This window comes from Mercurialis annua, linkage group LG3, assembly GCF_937616625.2.
Source record: "Mercurialis annua linkage group LG3, ddMerAnnu1.2, whole genome shotgun sequence".
Classification (NCBI taxonomy): Eukaryota; Viridiplantae; Streptophyta; class Magnoliopsida; order Malpighiales; family Euphorbiaceae; genus Mercurialis; species Mercurialis annua.
The window spans coordinates 69,725,218-69,747,272 of record NC_065572.1 but is presented as its reverse complement, the minus strand read 5'-3'; the positions used below and the strand labels follow the sequence as shown (position 1 = coordinate 69,747,272).

Genomic DNA, 22,055 nt, shown 5'->3' with positions numbered 1-22,055 from the left:
GATGAACATAGTTTCGTTGGTATAAGGATTTAATTTTGATTCAGTTCGATTACAACAATAAACTGCCCAATGCGTTGAAGTTTCATACTTTTTGAACTTTTTTTTCTCTCAAAGGTAAGTCTATTGACGAAGATTAATGAAAGTCATATAACAAGAGTTTTCTATATGATCTTTCAAGGTTGATACAATCAAATAAAAGGCAACAACACAAGATACAAGCAAATATTAGAAAAAAATCTAGTCATGGATCCCGTAAACTTAACACAACGATAAACCAAGTTTTGTTGGACGAGGATTTCAATCTCTTTCTTCCGATAAGGCGGAAGATCCGCTTGATCCGTTAAAGCGTAATATTTTCAACCAACATTTTCATTTAGATCTACAAAGATAAAATTCACAAACCTCCCGAACTTTAAATCTATAAACACTTGACTTTAAAGATCGAACAAACACTAAGAGTTCTTGGTAGATTTAAATCAAATCAAGGAGAAGCATAAAACCTTTTTAAGATTTATTAGATTTAAAAGAAAAGACCAAATCAAAATAAACATCCTAGAGAAGATTTATTGAAATCAAAATAAAACTTTAAAAGTAGTAATATGGGTGGAGAGAAGATGATTTTCCGACTAAACCGGAAAAATCACCTTCTCCCACTCCCAACAAGACGAAGATGAAGATGAAAAAAGCTTTTTTAAAAAGAAGGGGGAACAATTTTTAAAAAGAGAGAGGAGCCTATTACTATAATAAGTTTATGAACTTCATCTTTAAAAGGAATTCGGAAAATAGATCTAACATCTACAACCATCAAAAATAAACATTAAACAAACATCAAGATAAATTTTAAAAAGATTTTCAACTTTCTTTAAGTTTAAGGATCTTAATCAAATTAAGAAATTTTTAAAATGTAAACCGAAAATACTTTAAAATATATTGATCGGACCAGGACTTCACATTCAAATAAAGAATATTAAGATATATATATATCTTAACAATATTAATTTAAAAAGTAAGGAATACCGAAATTATGAGAATTAGGGAAACACTGAGTAAGGGGCTGGATAACATCATTATCAGATCGAATGCTATAAATGTTGTTTTGTAGTTTAGAAATCCAAATTTATTGGAGCAAAAGTGATGATTGAAGATTGTATGAATGCCAATGTGGGTCTAGACTGAATGGCTAAGGCGTCTCTAAGTGCATCGAGAGATTGTGAGTTCGAAACACGCCTCAGTAACTAACAACTAACATGACTCTTTAAAAAGCCGATTTCCACCTTTTATAAAAAAAAAGATTGTATGAATTTATCGAAATAAATCTCTAATTTACTTTCTTTTTAAAGAAAATCTGTAAAATTAGGCGGCACACTCTTTAGTGCGATTCATCCGTTTCTTGTCAAGTCTTACTATGCTGACGTTTGTAATTACTTTCTATTTGTTTTAATAGAATTATCCCATTTTTTTTTAAAAAAAGCAAATTTAATGTTACCAAAACCGACCGCTATGTGCATAAAAAACTCACAGCATAATTCTCAGCAAGACAAAACAGAGCATTACTAAAAAAAAAGTAATCAAATGGTGGATTCATTGTCACCTCCACCACCAAGATCCGCCACGGATCTATTTTCGGATCCACTCGACACCCACCCGCTTTGGTTCAAACCTAACCTCTTCCTCTCTCCTGATTTCGACTCCGAATCCTACATCTCGGAGCTCCGGACTTTCGTTCCCTTCGATACTCTCCGCTCGGAGCTCCAGTCCTATCTCTCCTCCCTTAACCACGAACTCATCGACCTCATTAACCGCGATTATGCCGATTTCGTTAATCTCAGTACTAAGCTTGTCGACGTGGACTCCGCGGTGGTGCGAATGCGCGCGCCGCTGTTGGAACTAAGAGAAAAGATCGAAGGATTTAGAGGAAGCGTTGAAAGTTCACTGGTGGCATTGAGGAATGGATTGCAACAGAGATCGGACGCTGCTTCTGCCAGAGAGGCTTTGGAGTTACTTTTGGATACGTTTCACGTTGTTTCTAAGGTAGTTATTTTTGAATACTGTGTATTTTTAATTTTTTTTTACAGTAGATCTTTGAATTTTGTAGTATATAATGCTGTGTTTGGAGTGTCTAAGATATTAAGAATTCGATTTAATTTTACTTAATTCTAGTTTGAAAATGTTGCATAGTAGCAGTTGCTGGAATTCGGTTCTTTTAACTTCGTGAAATTGACATAAATGTTTCAATAATAGAATAGAAATCTTGAAATTGTGTATCTGTTATGTGTTTGGTAAAATTTGAACGAGCGACTCTAGTTTATGTTTTGATTTTATAATTATGTTGAGAATGTTATTGTTTTGAAAATGTATGTATGTGATGTATGTTCAGGTTGAGAAACTTATAAAGGAGCTACCAAGTGTGCCTGGTGACTGGTCAAATGGAGACGTGAGCTCAACTGTAAAGAATGCTATAAGTAACGGCTCTTCCTTACAATCAGTTGAGAATGGAACAAATTTGAGAGAGACTCAAAGTATGCTTCTCGAGAGGATTGCTAGTGAGATGAATCGGCTCAAATTTTATATTGCTCATTCACAGGTCTCCTTTGCTCAGGCTTTTAATAACTATGTTTTTGTTAGCATAAGTTATACAAATGTAATAATTTATTCAATAGACGTGCTCATCTCATTTCTCTGTTATGCCAGTACAGAAGCTTCCTTTTATTGAGAACATGGAAAAGAGGATTTATAGTGCGAGTTGTTTATTGGATGCAAGTTTGGGACATTGTTTTGTGGATGGATTGGAACACCGAGATGAAAATGCAATTTACAATTGTTTACGTGCATATGCTGCCATTGATAATACTAGTAGCGCAGAAGAAATTTTCCGCACGAGTATTGTTGCGCCACTAATACAGAAAATTATTCCACATGGATCATCAGGAATGGTTGCTGGGGTATCTGGAGATGGACTCGAAAATGACTATCACCAAATCAAGCAATGTATTGAGAAAGACTGTAAATTTCTTTTAGAAATAACTTCTGAAGGTAAATATTTATGTCTTTCATTAATACATGACATGTACCTTTTTGTTGCTGTTATTAAACAAAGCCTCGCTGAACTGCAAAAAGATTACTTCATGATGTGGCTTTATTTCGAGGCTGGAGTTGAATCTGTTCACTAATCTAGGCCAGACTAACATATCTAATATGTATTTATCTTGTTATATTAGTTTCTTTCAAATCTGATGGTTATCATGTGTTTACCATGCTTGTTGGAGCAACAACTGTTTTTAACATTAAGCCGGGAGACAATGTAATCTACCAAAAAATAACTTGTGAAGGAATACAATGTCTATCAGCATATAAAAATGATGAAATATTAGTCAAATATATTGTGTTTGCTCCCTTTGGAGATACACTTTTTTACACTTGTTAATCTTATTCCCACCATGTTCAAATAGCACTAAATTGCTTCTTTATTTGTTTTTCATTTTTATGGTTTAGAGAATTCGGGCCTCCATGCATTTGACTTCCTGGCCAACTCAATCTTGAAAGAGGTTCTCTCAGCAATTCAAAAGGGAAAGCCAGGTGCATTTTCACCAGGAAGACCAACTGAATTTCTGACAAATTACAAATCAAGCCTGGATTTCTTGGCCCATCTAGAAGGTAGTACATGGCTTACATATCTCTTCCCACGTTTCCAACACTAAGCCGCTTCCTCTATCTCTCTCCCCAACAATAACACACACATACTAAACATCAAATTAAAATTTTATGATGGTCATTGTAGTTATAACATCCAATTGTCATGCAAGGCTATTGTCCATCCAGATCTGCTGTAGCTAAATTTCGAGCTGAAGCTGTTTATGTTGAATTCTTGAAACAGTGGAATGTTGGGGTTTATTTTTCCTTAAGGTATGCAGCCAAAATATTAGACAGTTGCTTGTATATAAATGTCATAAGAAGGTTGGACTTATATTGCCAGCTATTGCAGATTTCAGGAAATAGCAGGTGCTCTGGATTCTGCACTTGCAGCAAATAGTCTAGTCCTAATTGAGAACTTACATTCTGGCCAAACAAATTTGCAAGACCTAACATTAAAACAAAGTGTCACTCTCTTGGAGAGCTTGAGATCTTGTTGGAGAGAAGATGTTCTCATCCTCTCGTTCTCAGACAAGTTTTTTCGCTTATCTTTACAGCTTCTTACAAGGTTTGTTTGATTATATAATGGACAATTTCAGCATATTTCAATTATTCACAGGCTTTAACAAATGTCCAACAGATACTCAAGTTGGTTATCGTCTGGATTGGCTGCAAGGAAGATGGGTAATTCAGGCTCCAATACTGGATATGAATGGGCTATTTCAGCCATGCCTGATGATTTTATTTATGTAAGTATTAACCTTATCATGGTTATATCATACTCATTTTACTTTGTTGTAAGCTGAGCCTTATCAATGTTCCATGAGCACTTGATAGAGAATGTTGGTTTTGCAGATTATTCACGACATAACTGGTCTGGCCACAGTGGTATGTGGAGACTATCTTGAGCACATACTTCAGCTTCTCTCTTCATGTTCTGCGGACATTCTTGATTTAGTAAAACAAAGCATTTTACAAGCTGGAAAGTCATTAAATGATTTAGCACCTCTTGCTATTAATGCTATCATTGAGACATTGGTCAATAGGGCTGTTGAGGTAAGTGTCATTTTAGAAATGATTAAATTGATGGTGTTTAGGACAAGGATTCCTGGTTTTCATTAACCTGCACAGCTTTTTTTATGTGAATGTGCTTACAGAGAGCATTTTTTCTAAATCACATATGGTTCATAATTTAATTCAGTTATTCATGATTTCAAAAATAATGACCTGTATAAGGCTTTGACTTGAAAATGCTGTAGGACTTGAGACAAGTGAAGGGAATATCTGCAACTTACAGGATGACTAATAAGCCTCTTCCTCAGAGACATTCACCCTATGTCTCGGGAGTATTACAACCTTTAAAGGTAATGTTTCTGAGCTTGTGAGTTTGATCCGTCATGTGTTAGTCCAGTTATTACTTTGGTCTAGGAAGTCTTGTGTTTTAGGATTGAGATAAAAGTTGGTTATCTTGTACTAGTACTTTTTGATGAAGTATATCTGCTCTCTTGTATTTCAAGGCTAGCTAGACATTATGGTTTGATTTATCTCTACAATGATAGTTTGTTATCTAATACTCCATTTTTTTTAGTGTTCCATTTAGCTAAAATTGTACATATTAAGGAAGTGGGGTTTTTGTCTTAAATTATGGGAGTAAATACTCATATAACCCTACTATATAATAAATGCTTTTATAAATTGAGTCGTAGAGTCATTTATTAGGGGAGGGATAAATTTGGAAGATAATTTGAATTCCTAAAAAGGCTATTGATGATAAAATACATTTGCCTAAAGTGACAACTAAAAAATAAATGGAGGGAGTACTACTCTGGTATTTTTACTTTGATTCTGACTCCTTTTTTTTTAGTTATCCATGTAGCTAAATATATTTATCTACAATTACTAGACCTTTTAGGATTTCAAGACGATTTTAACAATTATCTTCTAAATTTGCTCTTCCTAATAAATGACTTTATGGTTCAATTTACAAAGCTAAATGACTCTATGAATTAAAGCATTAATTAACTAATAATTTAATTAAAAGGGTTATATTAGTTTTTACGTTTATAATTTAAGTCTGAAAAAACATTTCTTCAATATTTACAATTTTGGCTACAATTAAAAAAAAACAGAGGGAGTATCATTTTTTTACTTTCTGTAAATGCTACATGGACTATGATTTTGGTCTGACTTCGTCTTACATGGACATAAGCTTTGTACTTGAAATTTTACCATGTGATTTAAGTTGTCTGATATTATAGTGAAGTAAGTTCCTCATTCCTTGCAGGCTTTTCTGGATGGGGAGCGAGCAATGACATATTTAACCAAGGATAATAGGAGGGAATTACTGGTTGGTGCAGCAACAGAAATAACTGGTCGTTATTTTGAATTAGCTGATGAGACTGTCAGCGTGGTTAGTGTCTGATTCTTTCAATGTGAAACTGCTTTTCTATCTTGAGTTTCATTCTTGACACTATCATTTTTTGCCATGCCCAGGCTAGGAAAACTGAAGTTTCACTGCAGAAAATACGGCAGGGTGCCCAAAAACGAGGTGCAGCAAGCTCAGATGCTACAGATCGTAGCGTTTCCAACTCAGACAAGATATGCATGCAATTGTTTCTTGATATCCAGGTAATCCTCAGTCTTCTCTTGCGCTCTCATGCCTGCAGTGTGCCGTGGAAAATGATTCAACATGGTTAACGTGTGTATAACTTTATCAGGAGTATGGACGCAACCTCTCAGCACTTGGTGTTGAGGCAGATAATATTCCAGCATATCGTTCTTTGTGGCAATGTGTTGCTCCTCCAGATAGACAGAGTTTGATCAGGTTCTAAGTAGGCATTACCTGCAAGCAGCTTGTAAATGCCTAATTTTTATTTTTACTTTAAAAATCGAAATACTCTTAGAATAAGCTGAGTTTGCTATGAAATATTTCTATTTGTTGGACAGAATGCTTGGCTTATACATATATTTTGGTTGAGTGGTAGGAGAGGCTATAATTTGTATTAAAATGTTTTGATTCATCTAATAAATGTAACCTGGAATTTTGTTCTGAGTTGTATTTTTGATTATTGTACTCGGAGTGATTTGTATTAGTAACATTTAATTGACTTGGTAGAGGTTAGGTTAAATACTTTTCCTGTAAAGAAGTGCCCTTAGTTAACAATATTGGTAGGTAAAATTTGAAATTAGTTAGTAATTTTAATTTTTTAAACTATATGCTCAATGACATCAGAACTTGGTGGATTTGTATTTGAAAAAGACCAAACACCGACTGATACACTAGCCAAAAAGTCTTAGTTTTAGTCAACAAGGTAACATTACTGGCCAATCATGTCTATCTTCCAAGTCTAAGCAAGAATTAATGAGCAATAAAGTCCACAGGAAGAAGAAATGATATAGGTGAGGACATTGATAATCAATCTAATTTGATCTCTCTTTACTCAAAACAATGGAAGCAAATGGATTCCAATATTTTCTTGTCTCGCTGGTTTTATGTTTACTGTGCATGAGAAGTACGGTTGGAAACAATAGCAGTGTGACACAGAGTTTAAGAGCATCAAGTGCTTAAAGTGGGGGAAACAGGCTCTTCTCAAGTTAAAACTTGGCCTTGTGGTTACATTCAATCAGCTTTCCACTTGGGTTCCGAAGAAGAAGATTGCTGCAAGTGGAGACGAGTTCGGTGCAATGAAAAATCCGGCCATGTTTACGGCCTTGACCTCCGCCCTATAATTGTTTATGGCCTTGACCACCGCCGCCGCCGCCCCACGGCCGGAATATTTTTTCCGGCCGTTTCCTCAGAACAGACCACGGTGGTCTGTTCTTTGATGAAGAATAGAGGTGGTGGCCGGAATCCGGCCGTGGGGCGGCGGTGCCCGGAGGTTGGTGGCCGGCGGTTAGGGTAGGGGTAAAGTGGTTTGGTTAAATTTATTTGGGTTTGGTTTGAATGGTTTGGTTGTTTTAATTTTTTTTTAATTGTATTATTGGGGTATTTTAGAATTTTTGGGGTTTTTGGTGAGGTGTCATCTGACACCTAACATGGGCTGACATGAAGTCAGAATTTGTTCAGTCTGACATTTATCGCTGCCACGTCACCCTTTTTAAATAAAATCGGCGATTTTGGGTCTTAGGGGAGTTTTGTGAGCGCCGCCACAAAGATTAGGGGGTTTAGCGCCCATTTTTAGACATCCGCCCGTAGCCCTTAAAGTCAGGGGCCATGGGTGATTATTAGCCCAGATGAAGTAACCACAAATCATAATGATCAAATGCTATACTACCAGATGAGCATTTCAAAGACCAGTGGCTACAATGTCAACATCATTTCTCTCTCTTGTTAGTCAAGAGGTGTATGTATCTGATTAAACAATTCATTGTGGGCTCTATAAGCCTTCAATATTAGCCCCAATTCTTATGTGTACACCTGATCAAGTGGCTCTTATATTTAAAGGGAAAAGCAGATAATATTTCATCCATGTCTTTATAATGAATCCAGCTTTTTTGGCCTTCCTCTCGTCACTTCTGATTTCCTGTGCAAAATAGCAATTCCAATCAGTAAGAAATAAAATTACAAGGAAATTAGAGGATATTTATCACAAGATCCGTGCAACACATCTACGGCAAGTTATATGATTTTGCAAAGAATTTAAATCATTCCAAATTCTGTATAAGTTTTTAATGTTACAATTCAATAATTCATTTCAGTTAGAACTTTAATTAAAGACTCATAATAATGGTCTCGGGAGTGGCTGAATTGAAGGAGTTTTTAATTCAACAAATGCAAGAGTAACTGCTGTCTGGGCCGCCAAGTTGGGTAACAGCATCCACAAAGCGTTCAAGCAGTTCAATGGTCCAAAGCAGCCGAGGTTTAGACAAGACCGGAGTCGGCTTGAACACAGATGACCATTTCATAGTCTTTGCATGGACATTCCAAATGCGATGCAAACAGAATAACAGTTCACCTCATGCAATCTACTAATATAGCCAAACTCACCTCATGCAAACTACTGGCACTGCCTATTCGAATACTCAATTAACCATAATGGAAGCACATGGATCTCAATATTTTCTTGTCTCTCTGGTTTTATGTTTACTATGCATGAGAAGTACAGTTGGAAACAGCAGTAGTGTGACAGAGTTTAAGAGCATCAAGTGCCTAAAGTGGGAGAAACAAGCTCTTCTCAACTTCAAACATGGCCTTGTGGATACATTCAATCAGCTTTCGACTTGGGGTTCCGAAGAAGAAGATTGCTGCAAGTGGAGACGAGTTTGGTGCAACCGAAAATCCGGCCATGTTTACGGCCTTGACCTACGCCCTCCTTATGTTTTTCTACCTGGCGCAGGATTCGATTACAAGCCTTTTGGAGGAGAAATAAGTTCTTCATTGCTTCAGCTGCGTTATTTAACATACTTGGATTTGAGTTTGTTTGACACAAGTAGATGTAGATCCCTGCCAGAATTCATTGGTTCTTTAATAAACTTGAGGTATTTGAACTTGTCGGGGAGTTCCTTCACCGGAACACTTGCTGATCGGCTCGGAAACCTCTCCAGGTTGGTTTCTCTTGATATTAGAGATAATAATTTTGACCAGCTTGAAAACCTTCAGTTTCTTTCTCATTTTCCTGCATTAAAACATCTTGACATGAGCCATAACAATCTTAGCCGCGCAATAGACTGGTTGGAAGCAATCAACAAGCTCCCTTCTCTGGTCAGCTTGCAGTTGAGGGATTGTGGGCTCTCTGTGTTGATTCCTCCACGTCTATCTTTCGCCAATGCTTCCAAGTTTCTTGCGGTCATTGATCTTAGGTACAATAGCATATCATCCTCCATCTTCCCTTGGCTGTTCAACTTCAATAATAGTCTCGTTTCTCTATGCCTCGAAAACAATGTGCTACGCGGCCCAATTCCATGTGCTTTTGGGGCGATGATTTCGCTTAAACAACTCAAACTTGCTTTTAATAATCTTGAAGGTCAGATTCCGAGATCATTTGAGAATCTTTGCAATCTGAAAGAACTTGATTTATCAGAAAACAATCTAACAGGACACTTTCCCAATCCAAGAAACTTTTCCTTTCTTGAAGTTTTGGATCTCTCTTTAAATTCCATGTCTGGTGTTATCTCAGACATCCATTTTTCAAGGCTCTCCAAGTTGTGGTACTTGGACATTTCTGATAATTTTTATACTTTTACTTCAAGCTCTAACTGGATTCCACCTTTTCAGCTTATCAGCTTAAAAATGAGATCATGCATTCTGGGACCCCGTTTTCCGCAATGGCTGCACACACAAAAGAAACTCATTCACCTTGATATTTCGAACACCAATATTTCCGATCACATCAGTGATCGATTCTGGGAACTTCCTCCGACACTGAGATACCTGAATCTTTCCTCCAATCTAATCAAAGGTCAAGTGTATAAATTACCACTCATTCTTGATACAATTGACCTGAGTTTTAACTGCTTTCATGGCCCAATACCTCAACTGCCACCTGATACAACAATATTGAATCTCTCCAAAAACATGTTCTCAGGAACTCTATCCAACCTATGTTCAATATCAGGTGAGAAACTGGAATACCTTGACCTTTCTGATAACATGCTAACCGGAGAACTTCCCGATTGTTGGAAGAATTGGAAATCCATGATTCTCAATTTGGCAAACAATAAATTGTATGGTGCTATCCCTCCCTCATTTGGATTACTTGGGCTCGAAACATTGCATTTCAGCAACAACAACTTCTCCGGTGAACTGTTTCCGTCCCTTGCTAATTCGACAAGTTTACAATTTGTAGACCTTGGAAATAACCAATTCTCTGGTAGAATTCCAGCATGGATAGGGAACAATTTTAAAGATCTGATTGTTCTTCGACTAAGATCAAATCGTTTCTACGGAAGCATACCTTTGGAACTATGTTATCTGGCTTCACTTCAAATATTGGATCTCTCAGATAACATTATATCAGGAAGCATACCTCAGTGCTTCAGTAATCTCACAGCCATGGCAAGAAAAAATGGCACAATTGATCCTTGGCGCTATCCTTTGTATTCGCATCCTTTGGATGATCTCAATCCAAATGGATGGATTGCAATGGTGCCGTATTCGGAAATTATTAGAGTCGTATGGAAAGGACTAGAGGTAGAGTATGGAAAAACTATTGGCCTTGTTCGGTGCATTGATCTTTCGAGTAATATATTGAGCGGAAAAATTCCTGATGAAATTACTGACCTCGCAGGACTGATTTCCCTAAATTTGTCGCGCAATCAATTGAATGGAATTATTCCTCGCACCATCGGTCGATTGAGTTTGATAGAATCTTTCGATCTATCAGCAAATCATCTGTCCGGTAGCCTTTCAGAGGGCCTTAGTGATCTGAATTTTTTGAGCTACCTAAACTTGTCAGATAACAATTTCTCAGGAAAAATTCCGGGGAGTACTCAACTACAGAGCTTTGATGAGAAGTTTTTCATGGGGAACAGAGAGCTGTGTGGCAAACCACTTCTAAAGAAGTGCCCTGGTGAAGAGCCTGATCGTCTCTCGACCGAAGGAGGCGGCAAAGTTGTTGAAGACGAAGATGAGATTATAAGCTCAGGATTTTACGTGAGCATGGCGGTGGGGTTCGTTACAGGATTTTGGATAGTTTGTGGAAAGTCTGTTGCTTCACAGGTCTGGCCAGCTGCTAGCTGGTAACTGATTTTTTTTTTTGACAGAAGCTGGTAACTGATTCATATGAATGTTTAATAATCCTTTACTTCCATCTTTATTGGCGATTGTTTGTAATTATTGAAACTCTTTAATAATTTGTTTTTATAAGATAACATGTGAATCAAGCTGTGGACTTGTTAGTGCAATATGCACTTTAAAACAGCACTAAATTATCTACACTTTTATTTATTTGTCGATGTTTTAAAAGTACCGTCTCATGATGACTCGTAGGTGAATCGGGCGTTTTGCTCAATGACACACGATTTTTAATTAATTATTACAGCTTCCAGTACTTTCATGTTAGAGCTTCAGCATATTGTCTTATACATAACTTTATAGAGCACATGAAAGAAGAAATAAATGATGAACAATAAATCTGCTTTGGTATTTGCTTGGATAAGAGGAATATGCCTAAAATACCAATATAAGAATACAAAGAACAAAATGATACAGTAAATTAGATATTGAATTGGGGAAAATGCATGGGTTTTGCCGTATAACAGTTGACAATAAGGATATAATAATGTCTTTTAGTGTGTTGTCCAGCTGCAAATGAAACCAAAACTACTGATTTCTGCACTCTTAGCCATGAACTTAGATCATTCTTATCAAAGAAATGACACTTTTACAAGTTTCATACTGTTAATACTTGTACAATAGTATGTTGTTGTGTCACCTTTTTAAAACTGTTATTACTTGTACAATAGTATGTTGTTATGCCACCTTTTTTAAAAAATTATAGGACAATTTACGAACAATGCTACGTATATTTTTATCTAAGCATCTTGTTCTTGGTCAGCTTGACGGAAATGATTAGTGTTTTTCTACGATTCTTACGTTTGTAACCACAATTGATTTAACTTGATGAAAGTATTTCTCAGATTCAACTAAAAAATCTTGATTACATAGGAAAAGGAGAGAGAGAGATCTGTTTGTCAGATTTCATACATGAAAAATGAGTGCATGCATAAAGATAGAAATTAGGGATTAGTGCATCATAATCTTAAATTCTTGAAAGCTAAGAACACCATCACCATCAAGGTCAAACTGACTTATCATCACCTCACATTCAGCAACAGATTTTGACTCACCAAGTCTTTGAAGCATCTTTTTCAAGCTCAATGGAGTGATATACCCACAATTATCTACATCATACATTGCAAAAGCTTCTTTCAAATCTCGCAGCTTCTCTTCTTCACCTCCACCTTCCATTAGCCTCACAAGATCCTCCAATTCCAACAATCCGTCACCGTCCGAGTCGAGTAACTCTACCGCCATTTCCGCCTCTTTGGCGAACGACTTCCCTCCTATCAAGCTCACATGATCACTTAATTCCGACGGCGAAATCTTCCCGTCGCCATTTTTGTCGAAATGGCGAAATATTAGTTGGAATTCGCCTCCGCTTGCCATTTATGATACAAAAAGCACAGGTAGTTTATGTTTAATTGTTGTTGTTGCTATCAAGAAACAAAGCTGTTTTGGGTATGAAAAGAAAGAACTGATTGTAAGCAGAGATTTATACTATAGCATGGTAGTAAAATCCAGTGTTTATATGTGTTAAGGTCGTGTGGAATACGAGTCTTTTTGACCCTATTTTAATTCACATATGGAAGAAATGCTAAGTTAAGGAATAACTGGACGGCTGTAGATACGAGGAAATAAAGAAGAAACAGAGTGCATAAGGACAATGTCAACTGAACATGCAAGAACAGACACAGGTGAGAATATTATATTAAATTCTAGCTAGATTGGTGAATCAACAGTCTAAAAACTGACTACTATCACAGATCTTTATAAAAATCAGTCACTCCGGTTTCTAGACTATCGTCTCTTTCTCCAAATTGTTCATAAACTTATATAGTTATATTTAATAATTTTGTTGTTCTTAAATTTATATAGTTAATTTTTTATAATTTTGTTGTTCCTGCAGCATTAAATTGACAGAAATAACAGCAGAAAGAACCAATTTACTCAATAAAAAGTTCAAGAGAAGTTGGGATATGAGTTAAAGTTTAGTGACTGTTCGGGAATATGGAAACAAAGAAGGGATCAAACACTTTGTTTTACTCAGCTTCGAGTCAAGAAGAATCGTTCTTCACTCGCATGTATCTGGAAACTGTGAGTCAGTGACTGCATTTTGACCCATACCAATGATAAATAAGCTAAGATGTTAAACAAGGTCAAAATTTTATAAATGTAATAAAGAAGTAACCACAATCACAATAATCAAATGCTATACTACCAGATGACCATTTCATAGAAGGGTCCAATGGCTACAATGTCAATATCATTTCTCTCTCTTGTTATTCAAGAGGTGTATCTGATTAAACAATCCAATGTGGGCTCTATAAGCCTTCAATATTAGCCCTAATTCTTGTGTGTATACCTGATCAAGTGGCTGTGCTCATTTTATCAGCCGATTCGTAACGCTCGAAGCTATAATTTGACATACTTAGGCTGTTGAGCAGTCTTGCAAAACATTTAATGCAATCTTCCAATCATTTTGTTATTGCTGGAAAAGCAGATAAAATTTCATCCATGTCTTTATAATGAGTCCAGCTTTTTTGGCCTTCCTCGTCGCTTTTGATTTCCTGTGCAAAATAGCAACTCTAATCAGTAAGAAATAAATTACAAGGAAACTAGAGGACGTTTATTATAAGATCCGTGCAACGGACACACATAATTCAAATATTCATCTTCACAGAATTAGTTAAAATGGGGATAAAAACACAGGTCTCTACAAACTTAAACCATACATGAACACATAAACAAGGATTCATTCTGCTAGCACATGGAGCTTGTCAAATTGGAAGTATAATTCTAGACAAAAGGAGGAAGAACATACCTCGTATTTTTGAACTAGATTCGTCCACATTGATTTGCACTGCCCAGGACTTCGATTAATACCGTCAATTATCAAGTTATTAGATATCTCTTCCCAAAGAGCCATCCTCCCTTTGACAACTTGGAATCTATCATGTAATTCCCCACGCATTTTTATCAGTTTCTTAACCTCTTCAGGTTTCCATTTGTTCCTTCTCACTTTCTTGGAAGGTTTTGATTTATCATCCTGCACTTCCATGGATTCCTCGTCACTGCTTATACTGGCATCGTCCTTCAACTTTTCTATATGTTCCAATTGTGGAACTGTATTGTTAGTGGGACCCAAATCAGATGGTGACACAAACGATTTCCAAAAATCATCTCCATCCTTAGAGTCGGAGGGAAGTCTGACAACTGAACTGGAAGTTGAAGGGGAGATCCTGTCATCTGGTTGTAGTCTTCCAACTTCACTATCATCAACTGCAGAATAGGAAATGACAATTTAGTTCACAATCTAGAAGAAATAAGGACACGATAAAATTCACCAGCTAGTATGTATTGCATTTAAAATAAATCATAATGACAATCCTCATCTCATGGCTTGCCATTTATACTATGGTCTACCAGATCAACCACTAATTTCATGGACTAATTGGCATGAGCCAAGCAACATTCCCTTAGCCTTAAGACAAGATTTATGAGACCACAAAAATAGATAGATGGATATATTTTCTGACATGCAATGTCTAGGAAACCACCCATACATGTGTACAGGCACTCTTCCACGCACCCACCTAAACTAAATGAGCACACAGTTACACAGAGGGACAAATAGTCACAGAGAGAGAGAGAGAGGAGACCTTCCAATTCATGTTGCGATGTATTATCTGCTTGTCTATAGCCACTGCTTTCTGCTTGGGCCTTTTCCGATTGATATTTCTTTGGACGTCCATCAACCACATTTTTTATGGTTGATTTATCGAAACCAAAGCGAGAGTTACCAGATATCTTTCTTTTCAGCTCATCAGACAGAACTCCAGCTGGATTTTCAATAGCAATGGCAATAACTTCCGGCCTTTTACCACTGTACTTTCTAACCATCTTCCTCAAAATTTCAGACACTGTCTTTTCCATGTGTGATAAAGGACAATTCACAGGACAGCTTGAAAGTGCAGCATAGGCAGCTTTATGGAGAGCATCTAAAAGCTTCCCTTTATCTAGCCACAAGCACCGTGTTGTGATTCTTATTTTTCCTTTTATTGTATTGTCAATGAGGCTATCTGCATTTTGTGGGCGTGAAATTTCCATGCTACAACAAAGAAATGCCAGGATGTCATTAATACAATGAAGTAAGATTAATGGAATCATTTTGAAGAATTTGAATCCTATACCTAGCAACTATAATGCCATCTGTTGCAACCCTTAGTCTCTCATCAATGCATAGTTCAGTAGATGTGCCAAATGCTTTATCACCGTCACTATACATCAGCTGAAATATAAGACTTCAATCAGTAGCAGACTCCAAAATTTAATCTTTGTATCCGAGAAACTTAAAATTTCAAGCATAACCAACCTGCAAATTTTCCTTCCCAAGGGAGATAAAACCATTAGATAGAACTCTTCTGTTCCTTAAGTGGGAAACTCCAAGCATCTCTCCATTCTTAATAACCTGAAGAATTGTAAAGAATCCTACCCACATCATGATTTATATAAATTCAGACAATAACACCAAAATAAAATCATGCACAATGTCATGTACATAAAAAACCCTTTCTATGCATGTTTAGTTTCACCGAACTTGACTCTCTATTCTAAGGTCTAATAGTGTGCACTGTTATATACTGGCTTTTCAAACTGACAATTTTATGCTACTATATATATAAGCAAATCTTGATGCATGTTGAAATATGAAGAAGCAAGCATGTAACTAAGGATAAAACAGAATTAGCACATTGCAATATTCATATGGTTATTTTTTTTCTGACCAAAATAAGTTGGTAAAAGTTACCAGCCAATAATAAAGATAGAAAGTTAACTCACAGTGGTATGTCGAACGCCAGTTGATTTCCCAAGCAATTCATGCTCTTTCAAAAACAAGAGTTCTCCATGAATTGGAAGAAAGTGTTGTGGTTTTACGATCCTTAGAACTTCCTCCTGAAGAAATCAGATTAATACTCAGATAAAACTCATGAGACTATATCTTTCTTTGCAGTAATCAATACAATGTATTAAACAGGCAAATAGAATATCAAATAAAAATAAATTTTATGAGTTAGTATTTGGGTAAAAGACATCAGCACACACAACACATATGTAGTTCACCTATTGAATTTCTATGTGAAAAAGTTATAAATGAATCTTGAGAAGTAAAGAAATCTTACAAGTTCTCCTCGATAGCCATGGCCAGATGTGTGCAGGAGCTCATTCTTACCCATTACCAGAGTTGATCCAATCTCCGAGATACGGTTCATCATTTTCATCACCCTAGATTCATTGCCAGGGATTACCTGAAAGTGAAATACAGAACAGCTACAGCTAAATAAATTCAATTCAAAAACAAATAATAGACACAGCTATGTCAAACCCATTTCTCTAAATCCTCAAAAGTAAGGGGAAAAAAGGGACAAAAGAACTGAAACCTCAGGTAATGAAATCAGAACAAGATTTAAATCATCTCGATCTCCCGGGCCATTTTTCTATTTAGCAACTGACACAACGTTACCATTATTGCATATAAAATTTGACAGTACCACCATTTATGGCTTTAACACATTTAAAGTAAAACTCTTCAGTGCCTAGAGATTTAGCTCATCTTAGTTTAGACCTTACCGAGAAGGCAATCCAGCAAAATGAAGAACTATAACAAGAAGCAAAGATGATCTCATGAATATATCAAGTGTTATATGATCAGCTGAACCATCAATTTATGAACATATATCCAGTTATAGGAGAGGGAAAAAGAATTCATGTATGGGCATAGTTTGGTTAAAATTGTAAAGTTTAAGTGCTTATTGCATTTACTGTACCTTTGCTGAATATAGAATTACATCATTCTTGTTCAATTTGAAGGAATGGCTACTCCCATATGATGCAAGATTCAATGCAGCACGTGGCTCTGCCTGACACAAGAACATTGTATGGTCACATGGCTAGCTAAATGGAATGGAACTATAGAGAACTGAATCAGCAGTTAGATCATCTTACTTGTGATCCAGTTGTTACAACCAGCAGATCTTTTGGAGCATAGGCGTCGATATCTTCCACTTTCACCTATTTAATGCAAAACAGAAGGTATCATGAGAATAAGACAAGATGTCGTTAGAAAATAGTGTTACAAACAATTAATGACACGTCATAACTCAGAATTATATGCCAAACAAATGGAATATGCGAATAATACTTAAATGTCAGAGCTAAAATTGATCAGAAAAAACTTTACTTTTCTCTCATTGATCACAAGCTTGATATATCAATTTTTAGCAAAAATAGTCAAGGTAGATTTTTAATTGAAATATCCTGTAGTGAATGAACATTAAGCATTATATCTAGCAAAATAATGTTTGCACTCATGTAGTTTCACACTTTTTCCGTTCTACTTTTGCTTTAGGATCAATAGAAAATAACCATGCTGTTTTTCCTCCCAACCAAAAAACCTAGCATCCAACCACCAGGTATTAGCAGAATAGACAGCAAGGGTCAAATTTTTTAAACAACTATTACCAGAGTGGATGGATCGATAGGTGCTTTTCCATCCTTCCAAGCTGCATCCAGATATGTTCTTAAGGACATGCCAACAAAGACCTAACAAAAAAATCACAACATCATGACTGCCTGTATGTATTCTATCACTGAAAACCAAAAGTGCATTGCACACTGAGCAGTGATTACAATATTGAGAACAAAAAAAATTGAAGAAAGCATACCAACTTTCTGCCAGTCAAGTCAGCAGCAGCTTTTACACTTCCCAGGCGATGTATGTTTGATGCAAATTGGGTAGTGATGACTCTTCCTTTTGCAGCTGAAATATGTCTTAATAATGAATCTGCTACTACACTTTCGCTAAGTGTCCTTCCAGGTGAAAGTACATTAGTTGAATCACTCATCATCTGAATACAAATATGCATTCTTACATGTCAACTTTCCATGTCATTTATGAATGACTTTATGGATCAATTAAATTCACAGTCCAGTTGCACTAAAACTGAAAACAAAACACCTCTACCTATAATCACATCATAATAACAATTAATATTCATAATTTTAATTATAAAGAGGAAGCACAAGGTTGAGAACATTATTAACCTCAAATGACTGCCTAAATAAAACATCAAGTAAACTATTCAGTGCAAGTCTTCTCAACCTCAAACTTCAAATAAATATCATGTATCTGGATAAATATGTCCCTAAAATTGTTGGGTCTAGCGAAAAAAGAATTATATTACTTAAAATATAAATAGTGGTTTTCAAGATAAGAAGAAATAAGAATGATCTTCTTTGCATTTGCTTGAAAGCAATAATGGCATTAAAAAGTCGTATGCATTTGATTTTTCTCAGTCAGCATGTATGAAGAAAAATGCCATTCCAACTTATTAACTTATGAAAATCAACATTTAATCTAACATCATCAAAAATACAAAGGTGAAGCTCTTGTTGGCAGCTTGCACAGAACATTTCAATCTTCCACAGAGTAAATCCAACTCTGCTCCCTAAGAGCATGTAATTATAATAACCTGATTACAAAATGCTAAATAAATCCAGGAAACTTACCAATGTCACTCCTTCTTTGGAGAGTTCCTCCAATGCTTCACGATCAAAGACTTTGCCGTCCAGTGGTGATTCATCTATCTTTACATGTAAACTTCTTTAACCAGATGATGAACTCAAATGAAACAGAAAAAATAAAGTATTAATTGAAAAGCTTACCTTCCAGTCCCCAGTATGAAGAATTGTACCATCAGAGCAACGAAGTACGAGTCCACAACAATCAGGAATAGAATGAGTCACCCTAAGTGGCTCTACTTCGAAAGGCCCAGCTGCAAATTTCTTCTTTGTTTTAAAGACCTTTAATCTAGATGGAAGAAAAATTCCATGCTCTTTGAGGCGTTTTTTTATCAACTGTTGCAAATATGGAAAGGTATATCATAACCTTTAAGAGAGGGATAATATGTCAAATTCATAATTTGGACATGGTACTTCAACTTGGAGTGCTTACATGGTTGGACCATTAACAACATATTTGAGTTATTATCAATAGACACAAAATTACAATACAAGTCAACTACAGTATTTGAGTTAGATTTTCAGCAACTGTTAAGCGAAATCAATGTACAAGTTAGTCCATCAGCAACTATCCCAAAACTGTGAAGTAGTTTAAGTAACAATTCATCTAGTCATGCATGCATGTTGCAGCAAATACATACCTCCATTGTAAAAGATGAAGCATAAATCGGTGTTCGAGCATCCAAAGCTGGTATAACCTGCTTGAACAGGATGAGAATTGGTGTGAGTGGTAAAAATAAAGGGCAGCATATTTGAAAGAAGGAAATAAGTATTTGAGAAATACACAATACCAAGAAATACACCTAATTTGACAGTGCAGCAGATACCGTCATAGGAATATTTTAAAATAAGGTTTGAACCATTTCTCTAAAAAAAACTGTCTTGGGAATGTATTCAGCAATGAAGACTAATATCTCCATATAATAGGATAGTAATGCCAAGTTATACTTATTAACGTCGCCATAACAGTCCAATATAAATTGCACCAAAAAAATCCCTTAGGCAACACACCAATGTGATCCTCAGCCCCCCAGCCATCATCAGCCAAGGGACAATTGTGAATCCTATTCTACTAATCAAAAAGAGTCGGTTAACCCTGTGTCTCAACTTATCATCAATATTAGAGTGCATGAGAAGATCACACCCAGTCGAAACTTAAAAAAAGATATTTTATCTAGCAGTTCCAGAGCACTAAAGGGTCATCTTCAAGGAGTAGAAGGAAACTTTACCCAAGGCAACGCACCAATGTGATCCTCATGCCCATGCGTTATAATAACAGCTTCAATTTTGTGGCTCCATCTTTTTATAAATGTCGTATCAGGTATAATCTTTTGGACTCCAAGCTCATCAAAGCTGGAATATATGATACAAATGACACAGTCAGCACATCCAGTTGACAACACTTTCAGCAACATGGTTTGTTAAAATCTATGCAAAAGAAAACTACAGTTTCCAGTGATTTCCATACAGAATTGTATTTCTTGAGGTGTGATTTGATGCCTTTGTATACCCTATAACTAAGTTAATTTCACATATTCAATCCTCTCGTCTAATCATGCATTAAAAATTGTTAAATTCGTAATGATGCAAAAAGCTGTATAATGAAAATAACTTGATGGAGTACCCCTAATAAACGATACTACACTAAGCAGAGATGTTTGCCATGCACTAAACACCAAATGTCAAATCCTCAGGAAACCAAACTATGGCCAAAAACTCACTCAGGAAACATAACACCAGCATCGATTAGTATATAGCGATCGTAATTCCCAACAAGCATACAATTCATCCCAATTTCACCAAGGCCACCAATAGGAACAACGCGAAGTGGTGGACCACTAGACCCTTCATAAAACTGTTCCATCTTGCGCTGAACAGAATCCTCCATACTTTTCCCAACCCCTTCCATTCTTCCTGATCTTTTGCGGGGCGCTTTCGACCCATGAGTACCTAGAATGACACAACAAAACACAACAACTAAAAAAAGTTAAAATCTCAAATAGCATAAAATAAAAAATCACTCGCTTTAAACCCTGAAAGCCCGAAAGACCCCAACTTTACGAACCCCATCAGACCAAAACAAGCTTTCTAACAGAAGCCAGTAAACTATCTTTCAACTGAAAAAAAAAATCCATCTCACTTCACACACTAAACGAACATTAAAACAAGAAAAACTTCACTAATTGTAAACTATGCAATAAACATTTATACAATTGTAATAATAACAATAAACATTACACACCTATAGTTGAAGGAGAGGTAACAGAGCAAGAAATGTAAGACATTTGAGTAGGAGGACGGTGCAAAAGACTGTAAGGACAAAGAGAGATAGCACTAAAAGCAGCCATTTTTTGAAAGTGTAATGAAATGGATAAACCTCCCAAAAACCCTGACTGCATGTGTCTCTTATTTTCCTTTGTGTACACTCTCTAAAAACTCCAGCAACAGCTTAAAGGTGACAAATTACTTGAAACCCTAGAATTTTTTCCATACAAGTAATGATTGTTTTGAGTGTAGAGCGGGAAGCTGAGAGGATGAGTGAACTGTGAAGTGGGAAGGTTTTAGGATTTTTGTTTTGTAAGGTTGAGAGATTAAAATATCTTTCTTATCATTTTACAGACAAACAACGCAAAATGATAAACAGTCGCACGTGACTTCTTAAACATTAAATTTATTAAAAACAATTAATTTTTCAAATAATTTTATGCTTTATTTTTTCAAAAAACGTTTTTATTTCAACAGAATAAAAAAAACTGAAATTAATTAAAAAAAAATAGAATTATTTAATATTTATAAAAAAAGTAAAAAGTATATTGAATTTAAATTTAATATTTCATGCATTTGTAATATACTCAATAGCATAGTCAAATTCTTTTGTGTAAAAAGTTTATCAATAAAATAATACTTTAACGAGAGAGCTAATATTTGGAGATTTAATCTTCACTTTACTTTATATCTGATTATTTTAAAATTAATTAATTGTTTATATTTTGAAACTATGTTTATTATATTCTTTCGAAAATAAAAAATGAGATAAATTAAGTAGAAAGAAATGGAAATAGAAAAACAAAATTTAACATTATTAAGAGTTACAAATTAAAGAATTTATTATATTTAAATTAAATTA

The 22,055-nt window shown here is 35.7% G+C and overlaps 4 protein-coding genes across 5 annotated transcripts; 2 read left to right on the top strand and 2 right to left on the bottom strand.

The window, feature by feature from the left end:
- The first annotated feature begins 1,529 nt into the window (after window positions 1-1,529).
- LOC126673917 (conserved oligomeric Golgi complex subunit 2) lies at window positions 1,530-6,682 on the top strand. The gene is made up of 12 exons (XM_050368234.2): window positions 1,530-2,031; window positions 2,378-2,584; window positions 2,697-3,033; window positions 3,493-3,654; window positions 3,804-3,903; window positions 3,983-4,198; window positions 4,271-4,379; window positions 4,486-4,686; window positions 4,890-4,994; window positions 5,915-6,040; window positions 6,124-6,258; window positions 6,348-6,682. Exons 1-12 carry the CDS (start codon window positions 1,573-1,575, stop codon window positions 6,459-6,461), a joined length of 2,271 nt encoding a protein of 756 aa, XP_050224191.1. The 5' UTR covers window positions 1,530-1,572; the 3' UTR covers window positions 6,462-6,682.
- Window positions 6,683-8,665: 1,983 nt separating this feature from the next.
- Window positions 8,666-11,700, top strand: LOC126672929 (receptor-like protein EIX2). The gene is made up of 2 exons (XM_050366879.1): window positions 8,666-11,307; window positions 11,610-11,700. The coding sequence occupies exons 1-2, from the start codon at window positions 8,666-8,668 to the stop codon at window positions 11,698-11,700; spliced, it is 2,733 nt and encodes a 910-aa protein (XP_050222836.1).
- A 487-nt stretch (window positions 11,701-12,187) lies between these two features.
- On the bottom strand, window positions 12,188-13,060 carry LOC126673108 (putative calcium-binding protein CML19). The gene has a single exon (XM_050367094.2). It carries the CDS (start codon window positions 12,734-12,736, stop codon window positions 12,314-12,316), a length of 423 nt encoding a protein of 140 aa, XP_050223051.1. The 5' UTR covers window positions 12,737-13,060; the 3' UTR covers window positions 12,188-12,313.
- A 436-nt stretch (window positions 13,061-13,496) lies between these two features.
- On the bottom strand, window positions 13,497-21,546 carry LOC126673107 (ribonuclease J). Of its 2 annotated transcripts, XM_050367092.1 has the most exons (17): window positions 21,171-21,546; window positions 20,650-20,878; window positions 20,158-20,281; window positions 19,570-19,626; window positions 19,073-19,264; window positions 18,917-18,994; window positions 18,073-18,255; window positions 17,870-17,950; window positions 17,354-17,419; window positions 17,176-17,268; window positions 16,531-16,656; window positions 16,190-16,303; window positions 15,723-15,818; window positions 15,541-15,638; window positions 15,010-15,458; window positions 14,172-14,629; window positions 13,497-13,917 (listed from the first exon to the last, which is right to left on the bottom strand). In XM_050367092.1, the coding sequence occupies exons 1-17, from the start codon at window positions 21,325-21,327 to the stop codon at window positions 13,825-13,827; spliced, it is 2,694 nt and encodes an 897-aa protein (XP_050223049.1). In that variant the 5' UTR covers window positions 21,328-21,546; the 3' UTR covers window positions 13,497-13,824. The 2 variants fall into 2 exon arrangements, with proteins under 2 accessions (XP_050223049.1, XP_050223050.1); XM_050367093.1 differs by lacking the exons at window positions 20,650-20,878; window positions 21,171-21,546 and having other exon boundaries at window positions 20,172-20,275.
- Between the last annotated feature and the right edge of the window lie 509 nt (window positions 21,547-22,055).